This window comes from Carassius auratus, unplaced genomic scaffold (assembly GCF_003368295.1).
Source record: "Carassius auratus strain Wakin unplaced genomic scaffold, ASM336829v1 scaf_tig00025154, whole genome shotgun sequence".
Taxonomy (NCBI): domain Eukaryota; kingdom Metazoa; phylum Chordata; class Actinopteri; order Cypriniformes; family Cyprinidae; genus Carassius; species Carassius auratus.
Genome location: NW_020525399.1, coordinates 206,734 through 233,368, shown reverse-complemented (window position 1 = coordinate 233,368; position 26,635 = coordinate 206,734). Strand labels below are relative to the sequence as shown.

Here is a 26,635-nt window from a genome sequence, read left to right as displayed (position 1 = left end):
TTCAGGACCATGGACAGCAGCTGATCCAGAGCACAGAGTAACAATGGATCTGACACCAAAGCAAGAACAGGAATCCATACATCCTTGTCATGAATTAATAGTTGGTTCACTGCTGCATTTTATCAAATCTTTTTATGGGAAAGTAAACAATCATCAAACTTCGAAAAAAAATTAAAAATAAAAAACAAAATAAAAAAAGTAATTCATCAATGTATTAAATTATCAAAAAAGGATTCCGGTCAGTTCTGAAATGACTTCAATGTTTTCTATGACATGCCCGAACCAATAAGAACATTCATAAAAAAAAAAAAAAAAAATATATATATATATATATATATATATATATATATATATATATATATATATTCAGCTGTCAGGCGTTAAAAACGTTGTTATGTCGAGTATTATGTCTCCATTTTTGGAGTGGAGTTATGTGTGTGTCTCGTCAGCACTGATTGTTTCATGTGGGTGTCTCCATTAATTGTTCATCAGCTAAAGCTGCCACTCATTACCTGCTCCCTATTTATTGCCCTGTCTTTCATCTTGTGTTTGTCAGATTGTTGTTTGAAGCTTCCTGTGTGCATGCCTGGTTTCTTGTCCCGGTTTCTGCCTTTCTTCACTACGTTGGATCATAGCTCTTCTGGTACCCCATCCACTCACCTCTCCACCGAATTGCTCATCTCAGTACTTTCGTCATGCTCTCCTGCTGTCTCATTTCACTGCAACTTCCTGGCCACCTGTGACTTCATCTCTCTTTATCCTGTTGCTCCTGCTAGTTTTCTTCTGTTCATTTATTTATCTACTCATTAAAATTAATTTGCATTTGCTTCACATTACAACTATCTACACAGTCCACTTTCTTTTTCAAGTATTGACTGTTTCAATATGTATGACACAAAAATACTGAATATATATATTAATCAATATGTAGCCTAACCTTAAAGCCTTCGTTATAATTTTGCTATTTAATCTTAAATGTGAAATAAAATTAGGCAATCTTAATCATCCAGCTATTAATATTCAGTAGCATGTGCAAAACATTCACTTTTACAAACACACTGTGATCATTCATTTCATTATGTCCAATACATGACTTAATCACATTGCTTTGCGCTAGCACAGATCAATTATGCAGCTTTGTTCAATAGAGAAACAGTGTAAGTTATTTAAATGTCTCATTTTTCACTTTGTCTTTTGAGATACAAATCCCATTCATTTTTTATTTTTTCTTCTCACATTTAAATTTTATAAAAAATATAAGTGTTAAAACATAAGGCCAGTTTGGCCTAGTTGCTATTGAGCAAAACTGACTTGATCATAAACTGAAAATGTCAAAAGGATGAAAAAATGGGTGAGTTCGTTTTTATTTTTCTTCAAATATATGTGACTGTGTTGTGCTTGTTTTTGATTAATGTTCAGTGCTTCATTATTAATGAATATGATTATTTAAATTAGCTTCATGAGAATATGACTACAGATTACATTGAATTAAATTCAGGTGTGTTCAGGTCCATATGCAAAGTAGTTTACATGTCATTTGCAGTGTACAGCAACATGTGTACAGTTGGTAATGTATGCAGTTTGTTATAAGAACAGAGCAATATTAAACAGGTGATCAGTATTTAAGTGAACAAAAACATTGATTGCATGTTTTATTTCCAATTAATCAAATTGTCTTCAAACCATTTTGAAAAGTAAGGACTTTAGTATAACGGTTTTATTTGTAGTATTTAAGCATTTTCTTTTTACATTACATTCAATGGTAAGCCTGAAGTTTAATAACTCCTGTATAATAGAAGGTATGTATGTTCACTTCTCAGACAAAAATAAACCAAACTACAAATATTTTGGTTTTACAGTGCAGAAAAAATATTTATCATTTGAGGACATTTTGAAACACATCCAAGAGCTTCAGAAGTCATCATCTTAGCAGAAATCAGGGGAATGCCTTCTGCAAGTGTCATGATCCTGGTTCCCTTTCCCCTTTTCCCCTCCCCTCTCTGATGCTTTTTCTTCTCTTCTCTTTGCACTAATCTTTCTTCTCTCGTTAATCTCCTTCAGCTGCTCCTCATTGCGCTACTCTTCGCGCTTGGCTTCCCGCACCTGTTTCCTCTTCTCCTCTGATTAACACTCCTACTTCTTTCCCTTTCCTCCCTACCTGCCTTGCCAGATTATTCCCCTAAATACGCTTAACTGGTATGTCTTGTTCCCTGTCGTTTTGTCCCAGTCTTAGTCCTGTTTGTTCGGGGTGCTGTGTGTGTGAGCCTGGAAGTTTAGCTGCTGCTCGTCTCCTGACCTGCTGATCTCTCCCTCTCTACTGCGAGGTTGCGGAGCTGTCCACCGTACTCAATCCGCCGGGGCGGCCGGTGGCTTTTGCTTTCTCCTTTTGAACAAAGACGAGTTTTGGTTCCAGTTTTGCCCTTTGGGCTTTTTTCTGTTTGCATTCCCTAATAATCTGAAGCTCCTGAGTTTGAACATTAAAGACAATATTTGCTCCGCGAATTGCTCTCTCTGGTCCTCTTTCCACACGACAGAATAATCTGGCCACTATGGACCCAGCAGGAGAGCATCCGATACAGACGGCCGTCGAGATCCAGGGAGTTATGCTGGGTAAACACGAGGAGGAATTATCGGCCGCCAGACAGGCCGTGGAGACGCTGGCGGCTCAGGTGACGGATCTGGCTAGACAACTCCACCAGTGTAGTCTCAATCCGCCAGCCCTGTCCGGATCCGTTCACTCCACGGAGCCTCGCATTAACAACCCGCCGTGCTATTCCGGTGAGCCCACCCAGTGCCGTTCATTTTTAATCCAATGCGAGGTTGTGTTTTCCCTCCAGCCGTCAACCTATTCTGGGGACAGGGCCAGGATCGCCTACGTTATCTCTCTCCTCTCCGGACGGGCTCGCCAGTGGGGAACGGCAGTCTGGGAGTCAAGGGCTGTGTGTGTCGAGCGTTTTTCCCTCTTCAAGGAGGAGATGATCCGTGTCTTCGACCGGTCTGTCTACGGGGAGGAGGCCTCCGCCTCTTGTCTTCTCTGCGCCAGGGTAAGCGCTCAGTTACAGACTTTTCTATCGAGTTCCGCACTCTGGCAACCTCCTGTGGCTGGAATGAACCGGCGCTGCTCGCTCGTTTTCTGGAGGGGCTCCACGGGGGTATAAGGGATGAGATATTGTCCAGGGAGGTCCCTACTCGCCTGGATGCACTGATCGACTTGGCCTTACGCATCGAGAAGCGTTTTGACCAGCGCCGCCGCGCTCGGGGTCTGGAGTCCGCCCTACTGGCTCCTCCGCCCGCCGATCCCCTGGCACTTCCCTCCTCTGAACCTGAGGCCATGCAACTGGGCGGCATCCGCATTTCCGCTGCAGAGCGAGAACGAAGAGTGGTCAATCGACTCTGCATGTATTGCGCTTCACCTGCGCATTTTGTCGCCGTGTGCCCGTTAAAAGACAGAGCTCGTCAGTGAGGGGGAGGGCTTCTGGCGAGCGCAACCACTCTAGTCTCTCCTCCTAACTCCTGCACCACCTTCTCGATCCATCTTCGCTGGCCTGGCTCCTCTGCCTCCTGCAGGGCTCTGATTGACTCCGGGGCCGAGGGCAATTTCGTGGATGAGTCATGGGCTCGTGCGCAAGGTATTCCCCTGATGGAGTTAGATGCACCCTCTCCCCTATTTGCTCTAGATGGAAGCTCTCTCCCGAGGGTTAACCATGAGACTCCACCCTTAACACTCACTATCTCCGGTAACCACCGTGAGACCATATCCTTTTTAACTTTTCATTCTCCTTATTTCCCAGTAGTTTTAGGGCATCCCTGGCTAGTACTTCATAATCCCCAGATTAACTGGATAAGGGGTACCATCCTCTCTTGGAATGTGTCTTGTCATGTCAACTGTTTAACCTCTGCTATTCCTCCTGTATCCTCTGTCTCTGTGTTTCAGGAAGATCCAGGGGATTTGTCTGGGGTGCCGGAGGAGTATCACGATCTGCGGATGGTTTTCAGTCGTTCGCGGGCCGCTTCTCTCCCCCCTCACCGCCCTTATGACTGTAGCATCGACCTTCTCCCGGGCACTACGCCACCTCGTGGTAGACTGTATTCCCTGTCGAGGCTAGAACGCGAAGCTCTTGAAAAATATCTATCGGAGTCCCTGGACGCAGGTACCATAGTTCCCTCATCCTCTCCCGCGGGCGCCGGGTTCTTCTTCGTTAAGAAGAAGGATGGTTCCTTGCGCCCCTGTATAGACTATCGGGGCCTTAACGAGATAACTATTAAGAACCGTTATCCATTACCCCTCATGTCATCGGCCTTTGAGGTCTTGCAGGGCGCCAAATTCTTCACGAAGTTGGACCTTCGCAACGCCTATCACTTAATTCGCATAAAGGAGGGGGATGAATGGAAGACCGCGTTTAACACGCCCCTTGGGCACTTTGAGTATCGCGTTCTCCCCGTTCGGCCTCGTAAACGCCCCCGCGGTTTTTCAGGCGTTGGTAAATGATGTTCTTAGAGACATGCTAAATATATTTGTTTTCGTCTATCTAGATGACATTCTTATCTTCTCGCCCTCCCTCCAGGTGCACGTCCAGCAGGTTCGCCGCGTTCTTCAAAGGCTTCTCGAGAATAGGCTGTTCGTCAAGGCGGAGAAATGCTGCTTTCACGCGCGCTCGGTCACCTTTTTGGGATCGGTTATTTCAGGGGAGGGCATTAGCATGGACCCCGCTAAGGTTAAGGCGGTTATTGACTGGCCAGTTCCTGATTCTCGCGTCGCCTTGCAGCGTTTCTTGGGGTTCGCCAATTTTTACCGCCGCTTCATTTGCAACTACAGTCAGGTCGCAGCGCCCCTAACCGCCCTTACCTCTGTCAAGTCCAGTTTTGAATGGACCGAGTCCGCCCAGCGCGCTTTTGACCGCCTGAAGACCCTTTTCACGTCCGCTCCCATCCTAATGACCCCTGACCCCTCCAAACAGTTCATAGTCGAGGTTGACGCGTCCGAAGCAGGCGTTGGAGCTATACTCTCCCAGCGGTCTGCCTCCGATGGTCAGATCCACCCCTGCGCTTTTTTCTCGCACCGACTAACTCCCTCCGAGCGTAATTACGACGTGGGTAATCGTGAACTACTCGCTATCCGCCTCGCGCTAAGTGAATGGCGTCAGTGGCTAGAAGGTTCCTGCGTTCCTTTCTTGGTATGGACGGATCACAGGAATCTCGAATATATTCGTTCAGCGAGGAGGATGAGTGCCCGTCAGGCTCGTTGGGCATTATTTTTCACCCGTTTCGACTTTTCTATTTCCTACCGACCCGGCTCGAAGAACGTCAAGCCTGATGCTCTGTCCCGCCTCTTCGATTCCTCAGAGTGCTCCGAGTCACGCGTTCCCGTTATCCCCGAGGGGCGTGTGATTGGTGCGGCCATCTGGGGAATCGAGAGACTAGTCAAACGAGCTCTTTCTCACTCCGCCACTCCCCGTCGATGCCCCTCTAATCTTCTTTTCGTCCCTGCATCCGTCCGTCCGGCTGTCCTCCAGTGGGCTCATACGTCCAAATTAGCTGCCCATCCCGGCGTTAGGGGCACCCTGGCTTCCATAGGCCAACGGTTCTGGTGGCCCTCCCGCGAACGGGACACTCGTAGTTTTGTAGCCGCCTGCGCGGTGTGCGCACAGACGAAATCTGGTAACTCCCCTCCGGCCGCCTTCTTAGACCCCTCCCCATTCCCTCACGCCCGTGGTCCCATATCGCCCTTGATTTCATTTCGGGTCTTCCCCGTCGGCTGGAAATACCGTTATCCTCACTGTCATCGACCGCTTCTCTAAAGCAGCGCATTTTATTCCTCTACCCAAACTCCCCTCCGCCAAGGAGACCGCCCAGACTGTCGTTGAGAATGTTTTTAAGCTACATGGTCTACCTTCTGATGTCGTCTCTGATAGAGGTCCACAATTCGCTTCGCAGTTCTGGAAGGAGTTCTGCCGTTTAATCGGTGCATCCGCTAGCCTCTCGTCCGGTTTCCATCCTCAGACTAATGGTCAGGCCGAACGAGCCAATCAGACCATCGGCCGCATATTACCTAGTCTTGCGTTTCGCAACCCAGCATCATGGTCTGAACAGCTCCCTTGGGCTGAATATGCTCATAATTCGCTCCCGTCCTCGGCCACTGGGCTATCCCCTTTTCAAGCTAGTCTCGGTTATCAGCCACCCCTGTTCTCGTGCAAGGACTCGGAGTCCAACGTCCCGTCGGCTCAGGCGTTCGTTCAGCGCTGTAAGCGTACCTGGAGGAGGGTCAGATCCGCTCTTTGCCGTTTTAGAGACCGGACCCTACGTATCGCTAATCGCCGCCGAGTCAAGAGCCCTAGATATATTTGCGGTCAAAGGGTTTGGCTGTCTACTCTTAACCTGCCCCTCCAGTCGATCTCACGCAAATTGACCCCTCGTTTCGTTGGGCCGTTTCGAGTTTCTAAGATTATTAGTCCTGTCGCGGTCCGCCTCCAACTCCCTCCCAATCTCCGTCGTGTCCATCCTGTTTTTTCATGTGTCTTGCATTAAACCGGTTATCCGCGCCCCACCCCGGTCTTCCACCCCCCCCCCGTTCAGGTTGAGGGATCCCCTGTCTACAGGGTTCGTAGATTATTGGACGTCCGCCGCCGGGGGCGGGGTCGACAGTACCTAGTGGACTGGGAGGGTTATGGTCCCGAGGAGAGAAGTTGGATCCCCTCCCGGGACGTTCTGGACCGTTCGCTTATTGATGATTTCCTCCGCTCCCGCCAGGCTTCCCCCTTGGGAGCGCCAGGAGGCGCTCGTTGAGGCGGGGGCACTGTCATGATCCTGGTTCCCTTTCCCCTTTTCCCCTCCCCTCTCTGATGCTTTTTCTTCTCTTCTCTTTGCACTAATCTTTCTTCTCTCGTTAATCTCCTTCAGCTGCTCCTCATTGCGCTACTCTTCGCGCTTGGCTTCCCGCACCTGTTTCCTCTTCTCCTCTGATTAACACTCCTACTTCTTTCCCTTTCCTCCCTACCTGCCTTGCCAGATTATTCCCCTAAATACGCTTAACTGGTATGTCTTGTTCCCTGTCGTTTTGTCCCAGTCTTAGTCCTGTTTGTTCGGGGTGCTGTGTGTGTGAGCCTGGAAGTTTAGCCGCTGCTCGTCTCCTGACCTGCTGATCTCTCCCTCTCTACTGCGAGGTTGCGGAGCTGTCCACCGTACTCAATCCGCCGGGGCGGCCGGTGGCTTTTGCTTTCTCCTTTTGAACAAAGACGAGTTTTGGTTCCAGTTTTGCCCTTTGGGCTTTTTTCTGTTTGCATTCCCTAATAATCTGAAGCTCCTGAGTTTGAACATTAAAGACAATATTTGCTCCGCGAATTGCTCTCTCTGGTCCTCTTTCCACACGACAGCAAGACCACAAGTTCTGGGCAGAACACAGTTTACCATATACATCCCCAAATAGAGGAGTTAAAAAGGGCATACAAAGAAGGTGGAAAGGAAGATGCACCAGAGAGTGAAGGTGCACAAGTGAAAAAAGTTATGCAAGACATGAACGAATTTAAAAGCAGAAGAGAGAAAGAAAGAATCTGAAAAAACGAAGAGTTTGGGCAGATGGATGTTAAGAAAGAGGACTCAAAGGAGTCAAAGGAGTTGAAGAAAGCGCTACAAGAGGAAGATGGAAAGGAAGATGCACCAGAGATTGAAGCTGTAAAGAGGAAGAAGTTACACAAGACATGACAACATTTCACTAGGAAAAGAAAGAATTCAGTCATCTGTACAATCCATCCACATTGCAGTTTTGCTTTTACAGGCCACAGGGTTAAAAAACAAGGATAAACCAGGAACTCGCCTGTTTTTAAATGCTCTGGCTACTGCTTGTTCACTGACTGCCCAGTAGAAGTTGATGTTGTTGTTCACAGCGAGAACTCGCTTAAAGCACAGGTGTCCTTCAAAGGTGACATGTTAGTGCACGGTAAAACAGAGCCGCAAAGATGACCTGTAAGAGCTGATGAAGTCAGGAATTGCAAACAACACTACCAAGGGGACTTTGTTTTAAGAAAATGGAAAACCTGAAGCAATCAGTATTTGAGTCTGGCTGTCAAGATGAGGCACCATCACCAGGTATTCTCAAATCCATTTCATGGAGACAAAGAATGAGGGACAGGAAACATAAGAATGAAACTCTCAACCTCCAGATGATGGTAGAAGAAGAAAAAAGGATGAACAAATGAGGTTATCCAGAAGGTGATCCTCCATCCTAAGGGTGTGATGCTTTGGTCAAAGGAAAGCACTGACATATTCCACCAAAGATGTAAACCTTTTTCATAGGGTCCTATACTTACGTGGCTGATATTCACTCCATGAAAACCCATCTGATGCTTCAGCCAGATCCCACCCGTCATTACAGACTGAACCCCACTCTCCATCATCAATTATATTTTATTTATTATAAATCTTTAACAAAACAGGTTTTACTATAAAATTGGTATAAAATTAAAGCCTTATGTCTAAATAAGATATGTTCCAAATTTGAAGTTGGTGTGAAAAAAACAAAGAGATTCCTGTGAGATTTTATTTAGGGTGCCATACCACAAACAGCCACCGGGTGCTATCCCAAAAAAAAAAAAAAAAGAATGCCGTTTTCTGTCACAAATGTCTAAATTTCTCTGTCAATCCTGCTTCTCTCTCTCTCTCTCTCTCTCTCTCTCTCTCTCTCTCAAATAATTAAATAAATAAAACACCAAACATGGGATCCAGAGACTCAGACCTTTCCAATTATAATTGCCAAGATTATAAACATTTTAATTTTAAAAGAACAAAATGCTTTTTGTAATATGTAAAATGGTTCACAGGATGAATCTTGGGCTTCTTAGCTTTTAAATGATATATCATTTATGATAATTACTAAAAGATTTGATATTTAAAAATGTAATATTTAAGAAATATGTTTACAAATCTATTTATTGTGACTTAGTATTATTTTATTGTTTCACCGTTTCAAGGTTTTCTAACCAAACATGCTCCTCTTTTCAAGGGAAAATGTGTCAACTGTTAGATGAAAAGCATAAGGAAGGATGAACACAGTTTACTCTGTGCAATTGTGCACATAAAGAGGAAACATGTAACTTTATATTAGAACATTAATTTATAACAAGACCAGCATTACACTAAGAGCCTGATGGGACAGGTATTTAAAGAAGCTATCAAGTTTATCTAAATCTGAAAGTGACATGTAGACAACCTAGATATTAAAGTCAAACGGAACACAAACATAAATAGGGGATGTTGTTTTCCTCATAGACTGTTTTTTATATTATCTTTATAATTATTATTATTAAGTATAACAAAAAATGACAAGTTTACAGAACAAATTGAAATTCAGAAACATCGATTTTAACAGGGACAAAGGTTTATATATTTATATTTATATATATATATATATAAGAAAAACATTATTTTTATCTGTATTAACAAAAACATCTTTTAAAAAGAATAGACTGTATTTTTGTTGATGTCGCCGCGCTGCGATGACGTCATCACTGTCGCGCGTGTACTCATTGTGGAGTCTTCTGAGGAGAGAGGTGAGCTGGTGGTGTTTTGATATTCTAAACTACTATCTACAAAGTTTGTTAACGAATCGATATACGAGGTCGTTTCTGTCTTGTTTTCATCGAGTACAGCACGGTTTGTCTGTTTAATGACTTAAACACTTAACAGCTGGCAACACGCAGGTGAGGGAAACATGCTAAATTGTTTAAGAGTGATGCAGTGTTTATGTTCGTGTGAATTATTGTTTCGATGTTTGGAGAGATAATGTTGGTATAAAAGGATGTGTCGTTATCTGTGAGAGGAATGGATGTGAGTTGTTGCTGCAATATTTATCTTAGACGTTATTTTGGGATATAACGTAGCGTCACGTTTTGAGGTTTATCTGGGCACATCAATTTGAGAAAATTAAGAACAGATACCTCTAAGTACTTAATATTAAGTTATTAAAATATGACCAGATTTCGCATAGATATGAACAGATGTATCATATTTCTGTTTAAATTAGATTTTATGATCACTGTCAGTTTCTGCTAAATGCATACATTTAATTTTAAATTTAGACTTATGTGCTTTTTTTTTCAACTCTGTTACTTTTAATACAGTAATATAATTAGGGCTGCACAATTAATTCAATTTCTAATTGCCACTACAATTATGTGTGCCAGGGGTGCTCCGACCACGATCGGCCGATCGTTAAGGCGGGCATACACTGTGCGATTTCTTTGTGATTTCGGCAAGGTACCAACTCACACTGTACCGGTAGATCGCATGCGATGTAAAGCCAAAGCTCACGATTTTTGTGCGCTCACTATACGGTCCGATTGCCAAGTTGCGATTTGACTGCTCACACTATACGTGGGGAATCAACCGAATCAACACGTAGGATCCCTCAAACCCGGATGTTTGTGGCGGTTTCAGAATAAACATGCTTTCCCAGAATAAAAATGCTTTCCCGGGATAAACGCACTGCGTTGGTGATATGCGCAATTCTGTGTGCTGAAACGTCCAAAAAAAAAAAAAAAAAAAAAAAAAGGTGGCGTCGGCGTATCTAGAAGAGCAGGTGGCTGGGAAGACGTGGCCAATAGGGTCAATCCATTTTGCAACGCGAACTGGAGGGAAGCAGGCGTTTTTTCCCCTTCTTTTCTTTTTTATTTTTCTTTAACATAACTCCACAAGTTATCCATACATCACTTCAGTCCACAATACACGCCGTGTCAGCCAGATGTCACCATGGTTTCACGCATGCGCAGTGAGGGAAACGCGGAAAATCGGTTCGTAGCCCTGCTTCAATAGTGCGATACCTCACGAGAGGCGACCAAAATTTCTGACATGTCAGAAATCCATAGAAGATGCACAAATCCACATTCATTTTCAGCGTTAATTTGGGCATTTTCTCTATCAACAATGGCTCTGTGTAGTAACAGCTGCTCTAAGTGAAATCACGCACCTGATGGAATTTACCGCTGATTAGAGAACCGGCTTTACTGACGAGATGCGCATTAACATCGGCCGATCGTGATCGGAGCACCCCTAGCCACAATTATGTAATCCTCAAGTGTTCATTGTAAATTGTGATAATCTTAATTAATATTCGCAATTACAATTTCTGGAATAATCTTGCAGCCCTAAATATAATGATTTACAAAGAGACAACACAACAGTATTTGTTAGGCTTTGGTCACTTCAAAAAAAATTGAGTAGTCTATATATTTACTTTTTTTTTTTTTTTTTTTTTTACAAAAACTTTTATTAAAAAAAAAAAAAAAAAAAAAACACCTCCATAACTAATTTATAGCTATTTTGGACAAATTTCCTTCTTCCAGTCAGAAGTTTGATGAAGTTCCTCCCACAACAGTCACTCATTCAGTCAAGCTCCTCAACCCTGCAGAATGAACTTCACTGAAGAACAAAAAGGTTGGTGTTTACTCTTAATGCTTCTTTAATAATGCTGAAGGTTATAAAGCTATATATTAACAAGAAATATATGTAATGAAAATCTTCAAAGCATTTTTGCTATTCACAATCCAGAAAAGAGATCTCTCTTGCACTTTAGGGCTGGGTGATTAATCTAACATTATTTTCGATTTTGGTTTTGGCTTCTAAGGATTTTGAAAACAAGATGTTTTGGGTAAGATGATTATTGTGCCACATTCTGTCTAGCAAACATTCCTTTCCTTCACAGCACTTTCATTCCTTCCTAAAAGTCAAAATTTCCTCATTGATTGTTGTAAAAAGCAGTCTACTGTTATTAAATTGCTGGACATGTTTGATAATGAGAAAGATATTAAAACTGCATTCATTAATTTATTCATTCATTCGTAAGTGGAAGAGATAACCATACCCCAGGCAGATTTCTGTGCACATGCTCCGAGACAGAACAGTAATTTATGTTAAGCGGATGTAAACAGTTTGAGAAAATCTGATGAGTCAGTATCAGAGTATGTGAGCGGAGCAGTGTGATTTTTGACTTGGATCTTTTAAAAGTTGACGTGTTGTGGTTTTCACTCGCTTCAAGAGCACTCTACCACTACTCCATCAGGGGTAAAATTCAGGCCAACAGCCTGTAAAATATAACCGCATAATTAGCAAGAATTTACATGTTAAACATATTTAGTTAGCTTGGTGGAGAAGGATCCCTCAAATCAGAAAAAGGACGGCAAAGGACATGAGTGGGAAGTTATAATTCTCAAGGAATTTGTTTGTTCCTTCTAGATATATATTTGTATCTGAAAGCATGATTTAATCAAGTACTGCAACACTTATTCACACAATTGCCTGGCATCAAAGTCTTCCAGTTCTGGGCCTTCTATACTTATTCTGATAACAGATTGGGCAGCCCGGAGTACTGGCATGCTGAACCTCAATGTGCCTGATCAGGATGTTAACTGGTTTGCCCATTCTGAATAGCCGTGCATAAACAGTCTGGCAGTCCTTCACAGACACATCTGTGTCTCCGTCAATCATGAATGATATAAATGGGTAATGGGCAAATTCATGTCTTGCTATTCATTGTGTCTGCAATGACACCGATGAATTGATCGCAGAATCATTTGCATTGGATTGATGGAAAGTCAGGTTATTTTTTGTATTTTTTTTTTAAGAATTAGCTCGGAATTACATTTTTTGAAGGGAACGTCGCTTTTTATAATATGATAAGATGTGTTGAATTTTGGCAAAAGTTTGGTCATCTCGGAGGGTCGACTTGCAGCCTCTTGTCATTTAAAGCCAGTGACGAGGGGATTTACTTTGTGCCATACAGTTCTGCAAAGTCTATGTTATATGCTTTCATTGTGGAGCTTTATAGTTTTGTGTTTAAAGTTTGAACACCCCTTTGCAAATTTTGTGTTTCCTGCACTAGCTACACACGGTGTACAATATTCACAATACATTTCGTTACTCTCTATTTTGTACCTTACCCATGGAAATTCTCGGAGCCATTCAGTACGGAATTATACAGATTTCTTTTTAGCTGCAGGAGTTGGCCCTTCACTCACCTACTCTTTTTCGTGCTCTTTATCTGGATCTGCTATTGCTCCTTCGGCTGAGATACTGTCTTTAGACATGGAGTTGTTTTTGCTGAAATATGAGGCATAGACCGTTTCATTATGAGCTCTAAATTACAGTCAGTGAGACAAGTGTTTTACCACTTTTTCCGATAACATTGAGTGAGCGGCGGGTGTAACTGAGAGGATGATAGAACGAAGGGGGAGGGGCTTTAATGTAATCGACTGCATTAATTGTAAATATGTTTAAATTTTGCAGTCGCAACTGTGGGACCTCTAAATAAAAAAATTGTCGGACCAGCAGAAAAAATGGTCTAAAAATGCGACTATTTGCAGTCTGGTTCAGCTACAATGTTGGTGGCTTTGCAGATGCAGCTTGTTGCATAAATGTCCATGAAATACCTGATTATCTTCTCAGCTGTCCCCACTTTTCACTAAGGGTTTTGCATTCCAAGCATGTGCAATTCATAAACCAGGCAGTGAGGCAGCTACTTAGGATGCACTTGTACACCCCTCATGAGGATGGGTGCTGGGCCTTTCTCAGTAAGTAGAGACTGGGCTTTCTTGGTAATGGTGCTGGTGTTGAGGGACCGGGTAATGTTCTCTGCCATGTGAACACCAAGAAATGTGACTGCGCCATGCCTCATGCCTTCCTGAATTCCACAACCATATCTTTTGTTTTGTTCACATTCAGAGACAGGTTGTTAGTTTTGCACTAGTCTTTTAACCCTTATATTTACTTTCTGTGAGCTAACTTTTAATTCATTTTTACTGCAGTCGTGAGTTAGCAGTGTGAACAGCAGGTGGCTGAACACACAGCCCTGTGGGGCTCCAGTACTGGAGGCGTTGTTCCCAATCCAGACTGAGGTCAGGTCTCTCTGTTAAAAAGACCAGCTGCAGATGGAGTTGTTCAGACTTAGCAGGCTCAGCTTTCAGATCATTTGCTGAGTAATGATGGTGCTGAATGCTATTCTAAGGCCTACAAGCATCATTTAAACAAACATATCTGTCCTTACTGTCCAGATGAGTGAGGTGGAAATAGTGACTTTTGTGGAGTGGTTAGGATGTTACGCAAACTGCAGTGGGTCCAGTGAGAGTGGCAGCAGGGTCTTGATGTGCCTCGTGATGAGCACTTCTTGATGATAATTGTGAGTTTGATGGGATGGTGATCATTGAAACTGGATATGGAAGACCTCTTTGGCAGCTGTGTATTCACAGGGCGTTCTCACTATAGAAACATTGGACTTGTGCCTCTAATGTTTTAAAAGTAATAATCTGAAGAACAATTTATCCCATTCATGGAAGGTTTCTGGGGTGTGTCATTCCTAAATTTGCATCGGAATGTTTGACTGCTTTCAGCTGTTTTATTGGGGTTTATCTCCTTTCACATATTTGTTTTATTTACATTTTTTTCACAAGTTACTGAAAATTATTTTCGGTAATTTTTTTTCAGAGTCGCTTGAAGAAAATAAGGAGAATAAACAATTGAGCGAAAATGAGGAGAAAAATAATTCCACAACTAGACAAAAACCTTTAAGTTGCTCTCAAACCAAAAAGAAAGATTTAAAGAAAGGAAGAGCCAAGAAATCTTTCGCCTGCACTCAGTGTAGAAAGTGTTTCTCAAGCAAATCTAGTCTTGATATTCACATGAGAGTTCACACTGGAGAGAAACCATTCAGTTGTGATCAGTGCGGAAAGTGTTTCACACAATCACCAAGCCTTAAGAGACACATGAAGATCCACACTGGAGAGAAACCTTACAAGTGTTTACACTGTGACAAGAGATTCAGTCGGTCAGAAAACCTGAAAACGCACAAGAGGATCCACACTGGAGAGAAACCGTACACATGCGATCAGTGTGGGAAGAATTTTGCACAAAGTGGACACCTTACAGAGCATATGAACATCCACCCTGTAGAAAAACGTTACAAGTGTTCGCACTGTGACAAGAGATTTAATCGGTCAGGATTCCTGAAAAAACATAAGATGATTCACACTGGAGAGAAACCGTACAAGTGTTCACACTGCAACAAGAGATTTAATCGGTCAGCAAATCTGAAAGCACATAAGACTATCCACACTGATGAGAAACCTTACACTTGTGATCAGTGTGGGAAAAGATTTGCACAAAAAGGACACCTCAAGGTACATATGAGAGTTCATTTTGGAGAGAAGCTGTTCACTTGTGATCAATGTGGCAAGAGTTTCAAACAGTCATCATATCTTAAAGGACACATGAACATCCACACTGGAGAGAAATTGTATGCGTGTGATCAGTGTGGAAAAACATTTCTGTGGGCTTCATACCTGAAGAAACACCTGAGTGTTCATAGAAAGGAGAAGCCATATTCATGTTCTTTATGCGAGAGGAGTTTTTCACGTCTAGCAAATTTAAAAGAACATCAGAAAACACATACTGGTGTGAGAGAGTACATGTGCTTTGAGTGTGTAAAGACTTTTACTTCAGCAAAGTGTTTAAAACAGCATGAGAGGATTCATACTGGAGAAAAACCTTATGAGTGTTCACACTGTGACAAAAGATTCAGTTATCGAGAAAATCTTAAAACACACGAAAGGATCCACACTGGAGAGAAACCTTATAAGTGTTCACACTGTGACAAGAGATTCATTCAGTCAATACATTTGAAAAGGCACGAGATGATTCACACTGGAGAGAAACCGTATCACTGCACTGCATGTGGGAAGTGTTTCAGTCGTTTATCTTCTCTAAACAGTCACACTAAAAACGTTCACAGTAACTAGATCATCTTCAGATCTGATGCTGTGTCCCCACCAAGTCTGCCATAATAATGTGTCAAGCAATAAAATATAATTTAAAACAAAATCTGTTCTAACCAGTCATTACAAGTGATATGACAAAGAAACACTATTAAAAGTTTTCACAGTAAAAAAAAAAGTTTATTTTCAAAACTAACAGATTCTGTGAGATTCAGATGAAATTAAAGAAGGAGTTCCTCCCCAAAGAACATTCTTTTTTATTGTGTATATAATTTATATTTCATTTAAATTACCCTATTGTATAGGTTCATATTGTTTAGTTTTTTTTTTTTTTTTTTTTTTTTTTTTTTATGCATATATATCACTTTTAGTTTGCTTACTCTTCTTTCATGAAGGAAGCTTTTTACAAAACCTGTTCTTGTTCAGGAAGCGGAAGAAGCTGCTACACTTTTAAGAGAGACTGAGATTTAATTTTAATTTGTTCTTCTCTTTTGTTTTTAAAATAGTTAAGTTATTCTTCCACTTATGATGTATCAACAATCCTCTTTTGCATTTCCATTATTCACAGACCAGAAGCAAGATCTCTGTTGTACTTACCAACATTCAAGTGTTGATAAAAAAAAAAAAAAGTACATGAAGCTAAAATTTTCTTTTGCGAAGCAGAAGCTCTGTTCTGTATGATATTGCATGTACATATATTTATTTTACAAAATATTCTGGATGCCATTAAACTTTTGTGAAGATTATCAAAAATGCTGGTGCAGACTGGCAACTTAAAAAAACCTGGAAGGAAAGGAGTTAATGATAAAAAAATGACAAAAGAAGTTAGAAACTACTCTCTGCTCCTGCCTAAATGACTTCAGTAGCTTTAATAATCATTAATCAATCAGTTTAAACAGTGAAGACTACTGTAAGCAGCATTTTGGTGCATTTGGAACAGCAATGATATAGCGTTTCCTTGTTTATCGCTGTAGACAAAACAACACTGTGATTACTTTAAACAGAGTAAGAGAAAGACAAAAGGCTACCAAAACTTTTAAAAGGCATTCTGTTCCCTTCAGAGATACATTCACAAAACCACCAATTCAATGTTTATATTGAATTGGGCTATTAAAGAGCCCAATATACTGAGCGAACATAGGCAATGTTTTTCATAATTCTTATAATAATAATAATGCTTAGACAAATATACACACACATATATACACATAAATACACACAAATACATTATAGAAATATACACAGAAACACACACACATATACACACATCCCAGTATATACATTAATACATACATAATATATACATTATAGACAATACACACATAAACTACATATTTACATACTGTGAACGGCATCATACAGGCTGCTGTCACTGGCCTTTGACATCCAAGATTAGGGAATTAGGGAATAAAGGGTTTAAATTGAAAAAGTGGATATTTTGGTGTTCAGTGAACTGGTAGCAGTAATTTAATGCATAGTTCATAATTTTCCAATGAAGAAAAAGGTTCTTGGGTTCTCCAGGGTTAAATTAGTTATTTACATCTTGTGTGTGTCAGAAGGAAATATAAATTTACATTTCCAATAATTTATTTAGCCATTAATTGTATTAATCCAGTGAGATTTTTGTCTGACAACAGCCAAGATCTGATCATCCAGTCTGTCTGGAAAAACATGAAGAAACAATAAACTGAGACAGACTAAATCCAGAAGAACTGTGACAACGTCTCCAAGATGCTCCAAGAATCCTACCTGTGAAGCTACAGTGCTGTTAAAAGTTTCAGGCACTTGTCATAAAATCTGTAAAATAAGGAGGCTGTCAAAAATAATGTCATAAATAGATTTTCTTTATCAATTCACTTCTGTTAACTAAATTAAATCAATATTTGCAATGAGCATATTTTGTGTTTAAAGCAGCTTTTGCCCTGGCTGCACTCAGTAGCTTTGCAGGTAGGTTTCCTGAAGCATCTTGGAAACAAACATAAAGAGGACAACAGAGCGTCACGTTTGGATGACAGATAAGACATCATGTACTGCAGCTTGCAGACGACGAATCAAGTTAGTATATCTTCATACACATTTTCTTTATCCTTAATTTATGTGGCAGTTCTTGCTATATGAACTCAGGAGGTTGAATTATGGTGCGTTCAAGTCATCTCGTATAGATCGTATTTCCGAGGTCAATGCACATGAACACCACCACAATATCGTAAATACCAGTGGGGAGCTCTGGATTTTCTTTAAGCCCCGATCTGTACAAGTTGGGGGCGTGTCAGTAATTAACATGGCGGAATATACAATACTTGAAGGTATTTAGCTGTGATATTGTCAGGCTTTTCTATTTACAGCGCAGTAAGTCAATCGACGACGCATAATATGATGGCATTATAGTATAACAATGCAAATTGTAACAATAAAGTTGGCAGCGGCTTCATAAAATAATTTAAAACATTAAAAAATGAAGTATACCTAATGCACATTTCTTTGTTCTTCATTTTCTACAAAAAGAGTTTAAGAACATTGCTGTATTTTTGTGTTTTTAATTAAGAGAAAGTACTCCGCCATCTTGCTCCGACCAAAGTGACTTGAACGCACATGCCTTCATAAGCACGACTTCCCACCTCGTGCGTACGAACTTCCCAGGAGGACTTGAACGCAACATCTATTGCATAATTTATCTCTGACTGCATTCTGATATCAGAATGTGATCACGTGTGTGGAATAAAAAAATTGGCGCTGCTGAACAAAATTCAGAGATCTGATCTTGTAATATTTAATGTACATAATCAATAATATTCAATATATCAGCCACCTCTAGAAATAATACAGTTTTTTCTTTTTCTTTTTGCATTTGAAGAGCGAGATGTTCCGTTGCTGCTTCTGTTTGTAATGTAAGTTCATATGTTTCTACTTATTTGGATTTATTCATTTTTGCAGGATCAGTACAGTTTTGTTACTGGAGATACAATGAGGAGACACAGACCAGTACTGAAGACGTGATGTTAGAAGTTTTTAATTAATTGTGCCGTAGTCAGCTCACCCTGATCACACATGACAAGCTAAAAGTGATATATTAAGTCAGTATCCCCGTGGTTTTAACTGCTTTCAATATTTTCCATTTGCAAGTAATATATTCCATTCTGTGCATTAACAGACCCCCCTCTAATCAACATATATATTTTACAGGTAAAAACCAAAGGAGGAGGACAGTAGCTTTTCTGTTTCACCCGTGGTACATACAGGAACATAGCTTCGTGAAGATGTGTGAGAGAAGCTTGCAAGGCAAGATTAATTTTACATAATATATATATATATATATATATATATATATATATATATATATATATATATATATATATATATATATATATATATATATATATATATATATATAAAATAATAATAAAAAAAGGTACGGAAGTTCTAAGCAGAAGTTCAATGCAGAACTATTCTAAGATCTTTTAGAGCTGCTTGGATCAAACTCACTTTTAATTTTCCCTTTATTTGAAATAGTTATATATAATTTGTAATTTTTTTTGTAGTCATTATATGCTGTTACAGATATCATGTGCGTAACAAGCTTCTGTTTGAAAAGAGCGTTCATGTGCATTGTATGTGTATGTGTGTGTGTGTAGAAACAAAACGATTACAACATTATAGAACAAAACTGAATTAAGTGAGCCTATGCACTTTACATACATCAATATGATCAACAATAAAGATTAATAATAAGGAAAAGAAGCACATCACAAATAGCCGTTAAATCCCGTCCTACTTTGGATAAACAGAACATCTCTGCTTATTAACAACCTTATCATGTGCCTAAAAGAAGCACAAATAAAGATATAGGTGCAAACAGAATACAGAGACGTCAACCTTGGTTTTGATAAGCAGTTATTTTATGACACAGAATGCAAATACACAAATACACAAAATAATCATATTGATTCAAGCATTTACAAGAGAGAACTGAAGATGAACACCGAGCCGAGCCAGATAACGAACGAAAGATTGACTCGTTCACGAGTGAAGAACCGGTTGCATCAGTTTTCGGATCACCAGCAGTTATTTCTGACAGTTCGATTCAATTAACTATAAATATCATCATCATCATTTCTCTTCATCCCCTATGGGACATAAGGCTTCAATGAGCACTCTCCATTGTATTCGGTCCCTGGCAGCATGTTGGGCCTCTCCTCATGACAAGTTAGTCTGTTCCAGCTCTTGTGTCACAGTTCTGCGCCAGGTGGTTTTGGGTCTCCCTGGTTTTCTTTTACCAGGTGGTGTCCATCTTAGGGCGACTTTTGTGATGCTGTCCTGCTCCATCCTTAACACATGTCCTAGCCATCTCAAGTGTCTTCGTGTAATCTCCTTGGTGATACTCCAGCTTCCCGTTTTCTTGTACAATTCATTGTTGGAGATCTTATTAGGCCAAAAAATCTGGCATATTTGTCGGAGGCATCCATTATGGAACACTTCCATTCTCCTCATGTCAGTTTTGATAACTGGCCAGCTCTCTGAACCGTACAGCAGAACAGACTTTACAGTTATATAGGATCATCTTCGTTTTAAGGCTGTATTGTTTTGATCTCCATATAGAATGGAGTTGGGAGAAGGCACCCTGAGCCTTTCCCAGCCTTGCTTTAATATCTTTAGATGCCCCACTGTCCTTACTGATGAGACTGCCCAGATAGGTGACATTTTCCACAAACTCAAGTGGTTCCTCATAATATGTAAATGTTTAAACTTAAAAAAAAAAACTTAAACATACAGTAGGTTAGTCTTAATTTGTTATGAGAAACTAAAAAAATAAACATACTTAAGTGCCAAATAGACTAAACCTTGCATGAGAGATACATTTTTTTTAATTAAAAACAGAGCACAAAAAACACCCCAGATGAGCTGAACACTGATATACTGGGAAATGGGGCCCTGTCTTTATACTCCCATTCCTCTTAAAGATTTGCACCTACTAACTCTTGTAGTTTAATGTGCTGGTGTACCTAAACAACAAAACAGAATGGACAAGTTTCTTATTGTTTTTAGCCACTAATGGGGGTGGTATTGGACACTGTTTTTAGGATAGAAAACAAATTCCAAATATAACAAAGTAAATAAAGAATCAGTAAATTTGCTCAACTTTGAGAACTAGAACTTCTGAATTTTCCCTCAAGTTAGAATGGTGTAGTTTTTGCTATGGCGATGTTTCATAACGGGAAAGCAGTGTTTTGAGAACTTGTCCTTTGTTGGATAGTTTGTTTCCATCCAATTCCATAATGATCTTCTGAAAAACCTCGAAAGTGTACTTGAGTTCCTGGGGGTAGCTCAGGTTTAGTGCATAGACAAGACCCAGCAACATCACCAAAAGCTACATTGCCCAACTCACTCATCACTTCCACCCCCTCCAGGACAATCCCAACATCCGCAGGGTCATCACCAGGGTCTGCACCTTTTTGTCAAATGACAAAGATTCCAAAGATTCTCCGCAATGGCCATTTGACTGCTTTCATCAACATCCTGAGGAAAAAACAAAAACAAAAAAAAAGGACAAAGATTTTTTTTACTGATGTGCATTACATGCAGCATTTTTATAGCACACAATCTTTACAGTATTGCTGTAAAACAGCTATCTCTTAATCCAACCCTTAATAACTTAATCCAGATTCATAATAAATGCAATTGTAATCAAATAACCAATTGACATTAATATTGTTGGCTGAGTCTGTGAAATACTTCAACAACTAAGCCATACCAAGGGCCTTTCTGTTGTAATCATGAGTTCAGTGTTAGTTATTCCAATCGAATAAGGTATATTGTCTTATTAAAGGAAAAATAAGGAGTTAAAGTATGGCGAGTGTGTGTATGTATTATTGTCTGAGAGAAAGATTAGGAGAGAGGCTCCCAAACCACCCCGGTTATTGCCAAAAAGAATCAGTGACGAGTTACTTTTCCTCAAACAGACATTTGATATGCTGTTTTTGTTCGTGTATAGAAGAACTATATGATAAAAAAAAGTTGGGAAACTTTTTATGTGGAAGTGAGTTTTTCAGTCACCTTATCATTCTCATTTCACAAACTCTGACTTCAATAGTGTCAGTCTTAATATAAAGATCAGAGGGGAAAAAACACCCTTATGAACACCATTTCAAAAAAACAGCAGTGTAGTTTACATACTTAAGAACTTTAAATTCACAGGAAGTCACAACATATACGTGTTTGTTAGTATTGTATACAGCTTGGATGCATGTTAATCCCTTTGGGATAGTCTGTTTAAAAGTTAAGACAAATCTTTTTTATTTTAGTATCATTTACTATTTTATGTTTTCCTTTAATCATATCAAGCTTCAAATTAATGCATCTTTTAACCCAGGTAACCTACCTGAAGATAGACATAATTTTGCCTGAAATGTGTGAAAAACAGACCATTCCACTTTATATCCGTTAAAGAGATACTCCAATTTTTTTGAAAAAATAAACTCCCCCAGAGTTAAACAGTTTCACAGATTCCGAATACATTCAGCCTAACTCCGGGTCTTTAAGTACCACTTTTAGCATAGCTGAGCATAGATCATTGATTCTTATGAGCTCATTAGCATTTCTTTCAAAATGACCAAAGAGTTTCGATATTTTTCCTATTTAAAACTCAACTCTTCTGTATTTACATCGTGTACTAAGACCAATGGAAAATGAAAAGTTGCTATTTTTTTGTCAGATATGGCTAGGAACTATACTCTCATTCCTGCGTAATAATCAAGGAACTGTGTGGCCATACCATGAGTGTAGCAGGCACAATTGATATTACGCAGCGCCCAAAAATAGTCCCCAGCTAGATGGGTAGACTTACAAAGTCACTGGCACTACGATTGTGTTTTTTCACTGCATAATATCAATTGCACCTGCTGCACCCATGTACAGCAGCACAGATCCTTGATTATTACACAGGAATGTTAGATCTTGTGATTCAAAATGATACATTTGTGTCTCAGTTGTCAGTATTTGATTTTGGGCTATCTGATCACTTAGCTATACTATTCAATTTGGAGCTACCTAACATACCTACTTCTACTTCCCGTACTACCGCATGTGGAGATCTATCGCGCCCACTGACTTCTTAGAATTTATTGATTCTTGTACTAGCTGTATTTTACCATCTAATGAATTTGATGACAAAGTAAATAGACTGTACAAAATTCTTTCATCCGGCTGAAGTCACGTGCTGTCTCTTTTAAACGATCTGCCCCGTGGTATAACGATGATCTGCATGCAATGAAAACTCAGTGTTGCAAAATGGAGCGCAGATGGCTCTCTACTAGTTTAACTGTGTATCATCAGGCCTGGAAAGACAGCTAAGGAAATATAGGACTGAAATTATATCGGCAAGGTCTACTCACTTTTCCCAGATTATTTCAAGTAATCAAGATAACCCTAAAAAATTGTTTAATTCAATCAACAATCTTTTAAACAGAAATAATATTTCCAATTTTTCTGCTTCTGATCAATTATGTAACAGGTTTCTTGTGTTTTTTGGTAGTAAGATTTAGGGGATAAGAGATCAGATTAATACTACAAATACATGTGTTACTCCAAAATTAAATAATATAGAATTCTCTGTTTATCTTTCAGAATTCTTCACATTAGATGCTCAATCCCTGTGTAGTGTGGTTTTAAAAATGAAAGCTACCACCTCAAATGTTGATCCCATACCATCTAGGTTGTTTCAGTCATGCTTTTCTTCATTGTGTCCGACTTTTTTGAGTATTATAAATGACTCTCTGTCTTCTGGTGTTGTGCCATCAGCACTTAAAATTGCCACTGTAACCTCTATTCCAAAAACAAATAGCCGTGACTTTGAGAATCTAACAAATTTTCGTCCCATCTCTAATCTCCCTTTTATGGCTAAAATCTTAGAACGTATTGTTACATCACAATCGCTCTCTCATCTTTCTGTAAATAACCTCTATGAACCTCTACAATCTGGCTTCAGTAAAATGCATAGCACTAAGAAAGCATTAGTTAAAGTCAGAAATGACTTATTGATGGCTTCAGGATGCTTATCAATACTGATTTTACGTGATCTCAGTGCCGCTTTTGAAACTATTGACCATTGTACCTTACTTTCTTGCCTAAAGTCTGTCTTTGGTGTATCGGACTCTGCTCTGAGTTGGTTTAAGTCTTATCTCTCAGATCGAAAACAATTAGTTGTGCTGGGTGGCGTGGGAGGTTGGCGCGGTAAAATATGGTGTACCTCAGGGTTCAATTTTAGGTCCTTTACTTTTTAGTCTTTATATTTTTCCTCTTGGCCAACTTTGGAGGTCTCTTAGTCTTGATTTTCATTTTTATGCTGATGACACCCAGATATATATTCACTCAAAATCTGATGTAAATGTGGCTACTTCACATCTTTCTAACTGTATCACAGTTATCAAAAATTGGATGTCTGTTAATTTTCTATGTCTAAATAGTGATAAGACAGAAGTGTTGCTTATCGTTTCGCCTCAGCAGTTACGCAGAGTAAATCCGTAGCCTTGCATGTGGATGGCTCTGTTACACAGTTTCAATCTAAATAAAAAAAAAACCTGGGTGTAATTTTCAATTCTAATGTAACATTTGATCTTCATGAACGTAATACTGTTAACAGTTCTTTTTTTCATCTCAGAAATATATCCAGATTACGGTCCATGCTGCCTTTTTCTGTTGCTGAAAAATTAATTATTTGATTGTTTGAATTGATTATTGCAATGCCTTGTTAGCAGGAGCATCAAATTTTATTTTGAACAAACTTCAGTGGGTACAAAACTCTGCTGCACGTATTCTGACTAGAACAAGACATGGAGATCATATAAAACCTATTTTAGAGACCTTAGATTGGCTACCTGTCAAATTTTGTGTTGATTTTAAGATTATTATGTTGACCTACAAGGCATTAAATGGACTTGCTCCTCAATATCTTTCTGAGCTTTTAATACCCTACATTCCGACACGTAATCTTCGCTCGGCCGATGCTGGTTTTTTAGTTGGTCCGGCAACTCACAAAAAAACAATGAGTGATAGGGCGTTCTCTTCAGTTGCCCCAGAGTTATAGAATTCTCTGCCTTCCGAAATTAGAAATGCACCATCCTTGAAATTTTTTTAATCTTTACTTAAAACGTATTATTTTAAGGAAGCATTTGGGCGAAAGATGATTTTTGTGATTGCTTACTTGATGCACTCAAAAAAAATTTACTTTCACCTTTGCTAATTTTACTTAATCCTTTCATGTTAGGATTACTTAAAAAAAAATATTTAACAATGTGAACTTGATTTAATCTAGTTCATTCAACAAAAAAGTGTGTATTGTCAGCTTTACTTAACAATTATTTGTTCAGCCAACATAACATTTTTGCGTAAAGGTAACATATTAGTGAAACCAACACAGACTTGCATCTCATTGGCTGAGGATTTCTGCAGTGTATTATGGGTAATTGTTATTCTGTCACCCTCTTGGAGAAGTGTAGCACCATTAGATAGGTAGATGAGTAATACAATTTATAGCAATTAAGATGTTCTAATAAGTTTTAGAACAAAACAAAGAAACAAACAGTTTGAAATGTTGCTTTGTAATTTAAGTATGTTTGTGATATGCTTGATAAGCTGTAATTATAGAAAGGTTTGAATGAAAAGTAACATTAATCAACTGCTCCTGAGCTGGTGGCATTCCTAAAATGGCATTATTCAAATTTAATGTCATCATTATTTAACATTTTCAGTTACAATTAACTCATTTGTTGTTCGTTGACTCTATTAAGGTTTGTTAAGTTTACTTAACCCTTTCGAGTCGATTAACGCATATATGCGTTTTGAGTCATTTTCACCTGATAACCCTGAAAAAAACTTAAATTACACTCTCAGTTTTAATCGTACAGATAAGAGCAATACATCTATCGAATCTGTAAAGGGTCTAGTTTTTTTTGGATACAGACATAATAAACAAAAAACCTTTGTGCACTTATAAAATAAAGATAACAAACAAGGTGCGCTGTCTACAGTCTTTATCTCCGCTGATCGTCATGTACAAACATTTCATTAAAATGAAGTGTAACTCCGTGAATACTCAACGAAGAAACATGAGAGAGATATCTATAGAAAGCCTGGAATGTCTACTTTTAAACTAAACAAGTGCTGCCGAAAACAAATATTCTGAGATAAAGTAATCCATATGAAAACAACGCAATGTCTGTTTTTCATATCTCCGCTCATTATATCTAATGTGACCACGCCCCCGCGCTTAACGCGCTATTCAGATTCAAACTGAAGCGCGCTGCTTGAATACGCCCACACAGAAGAAAAAGCAGCGAGACTATTCTTCAAGTTTTTTATTTTATTTTACTGTTTGCTTCGCGATGAGAGGAATAAGACATAATTCACCCCAAAAAGATGTGATGTGGTTGAGGATTTGAGAAATGGATTTCCTCAGAAAAAAGAATGAAGCGCTTTATTCAGCAATCATAAACATGAGTAAGTCTCTTTTTATTTATTTGTACTAGTTTTCACATAACGTGTAAACATTTTACTAGTTAGACTTTTTCCAAATACTTTTTCCAAACTATAATTCCTGACTAAATGTATAATCAAGTGAAACATTATGAAGTTTCAATAACAATATACAATACTATACCATTCAAAAGCTTGATGTAAATAATATGAATGTGACAAAGAGAGATAACTCTAACAAATGTAAAAACAATGCAGTTCTTTCGATTTATTCCCCCTAAAAAAACCTGAAAAATATTATCAGCTCTTTTCAACATTAATAATAATAATAATAATGATAATAAATGGGGTTTATTTGGTAGAAAATAAGATTGTTAAAAGGATTTCTGAAGGATTGTGTGACTAGAGAAAGGATG

At 39.4% G+C, this 26,635-nt stretch overlaps 1 protein-coding gene across 1 annotated transcript; it reads left to right on the top strand.

Moving 5' to 3' along the window:
- The first annotated feature begins 9,521 nt into the window (after window positions 1-9,521).
- Window positions 9,522-16,026, top strand: LOC113078291 (zinc finger protein 271-like). The gene is made up of 3 exons (XM_026250616.1): window positions 9,522-9,692; window positions 11,334-11,424; window positions 14,467-16,026. The coding sequence occupies exons 2-3, from the start codon at window positions 11,400-11,402 to the stop codon at window positions 15,774-15,776; spliced, it is 1,335 nt and encodes a 444-aa protein (XP_026106401.1). The 5' UTR covers window positions 9,522-9,692; window positions 11,334-11,399; the 3' UTR covers window positions 15,777-16,026.
- The last annotated feature ends 10,609 nt before the right edge of the window (window positions 16,027-26,635 follow it).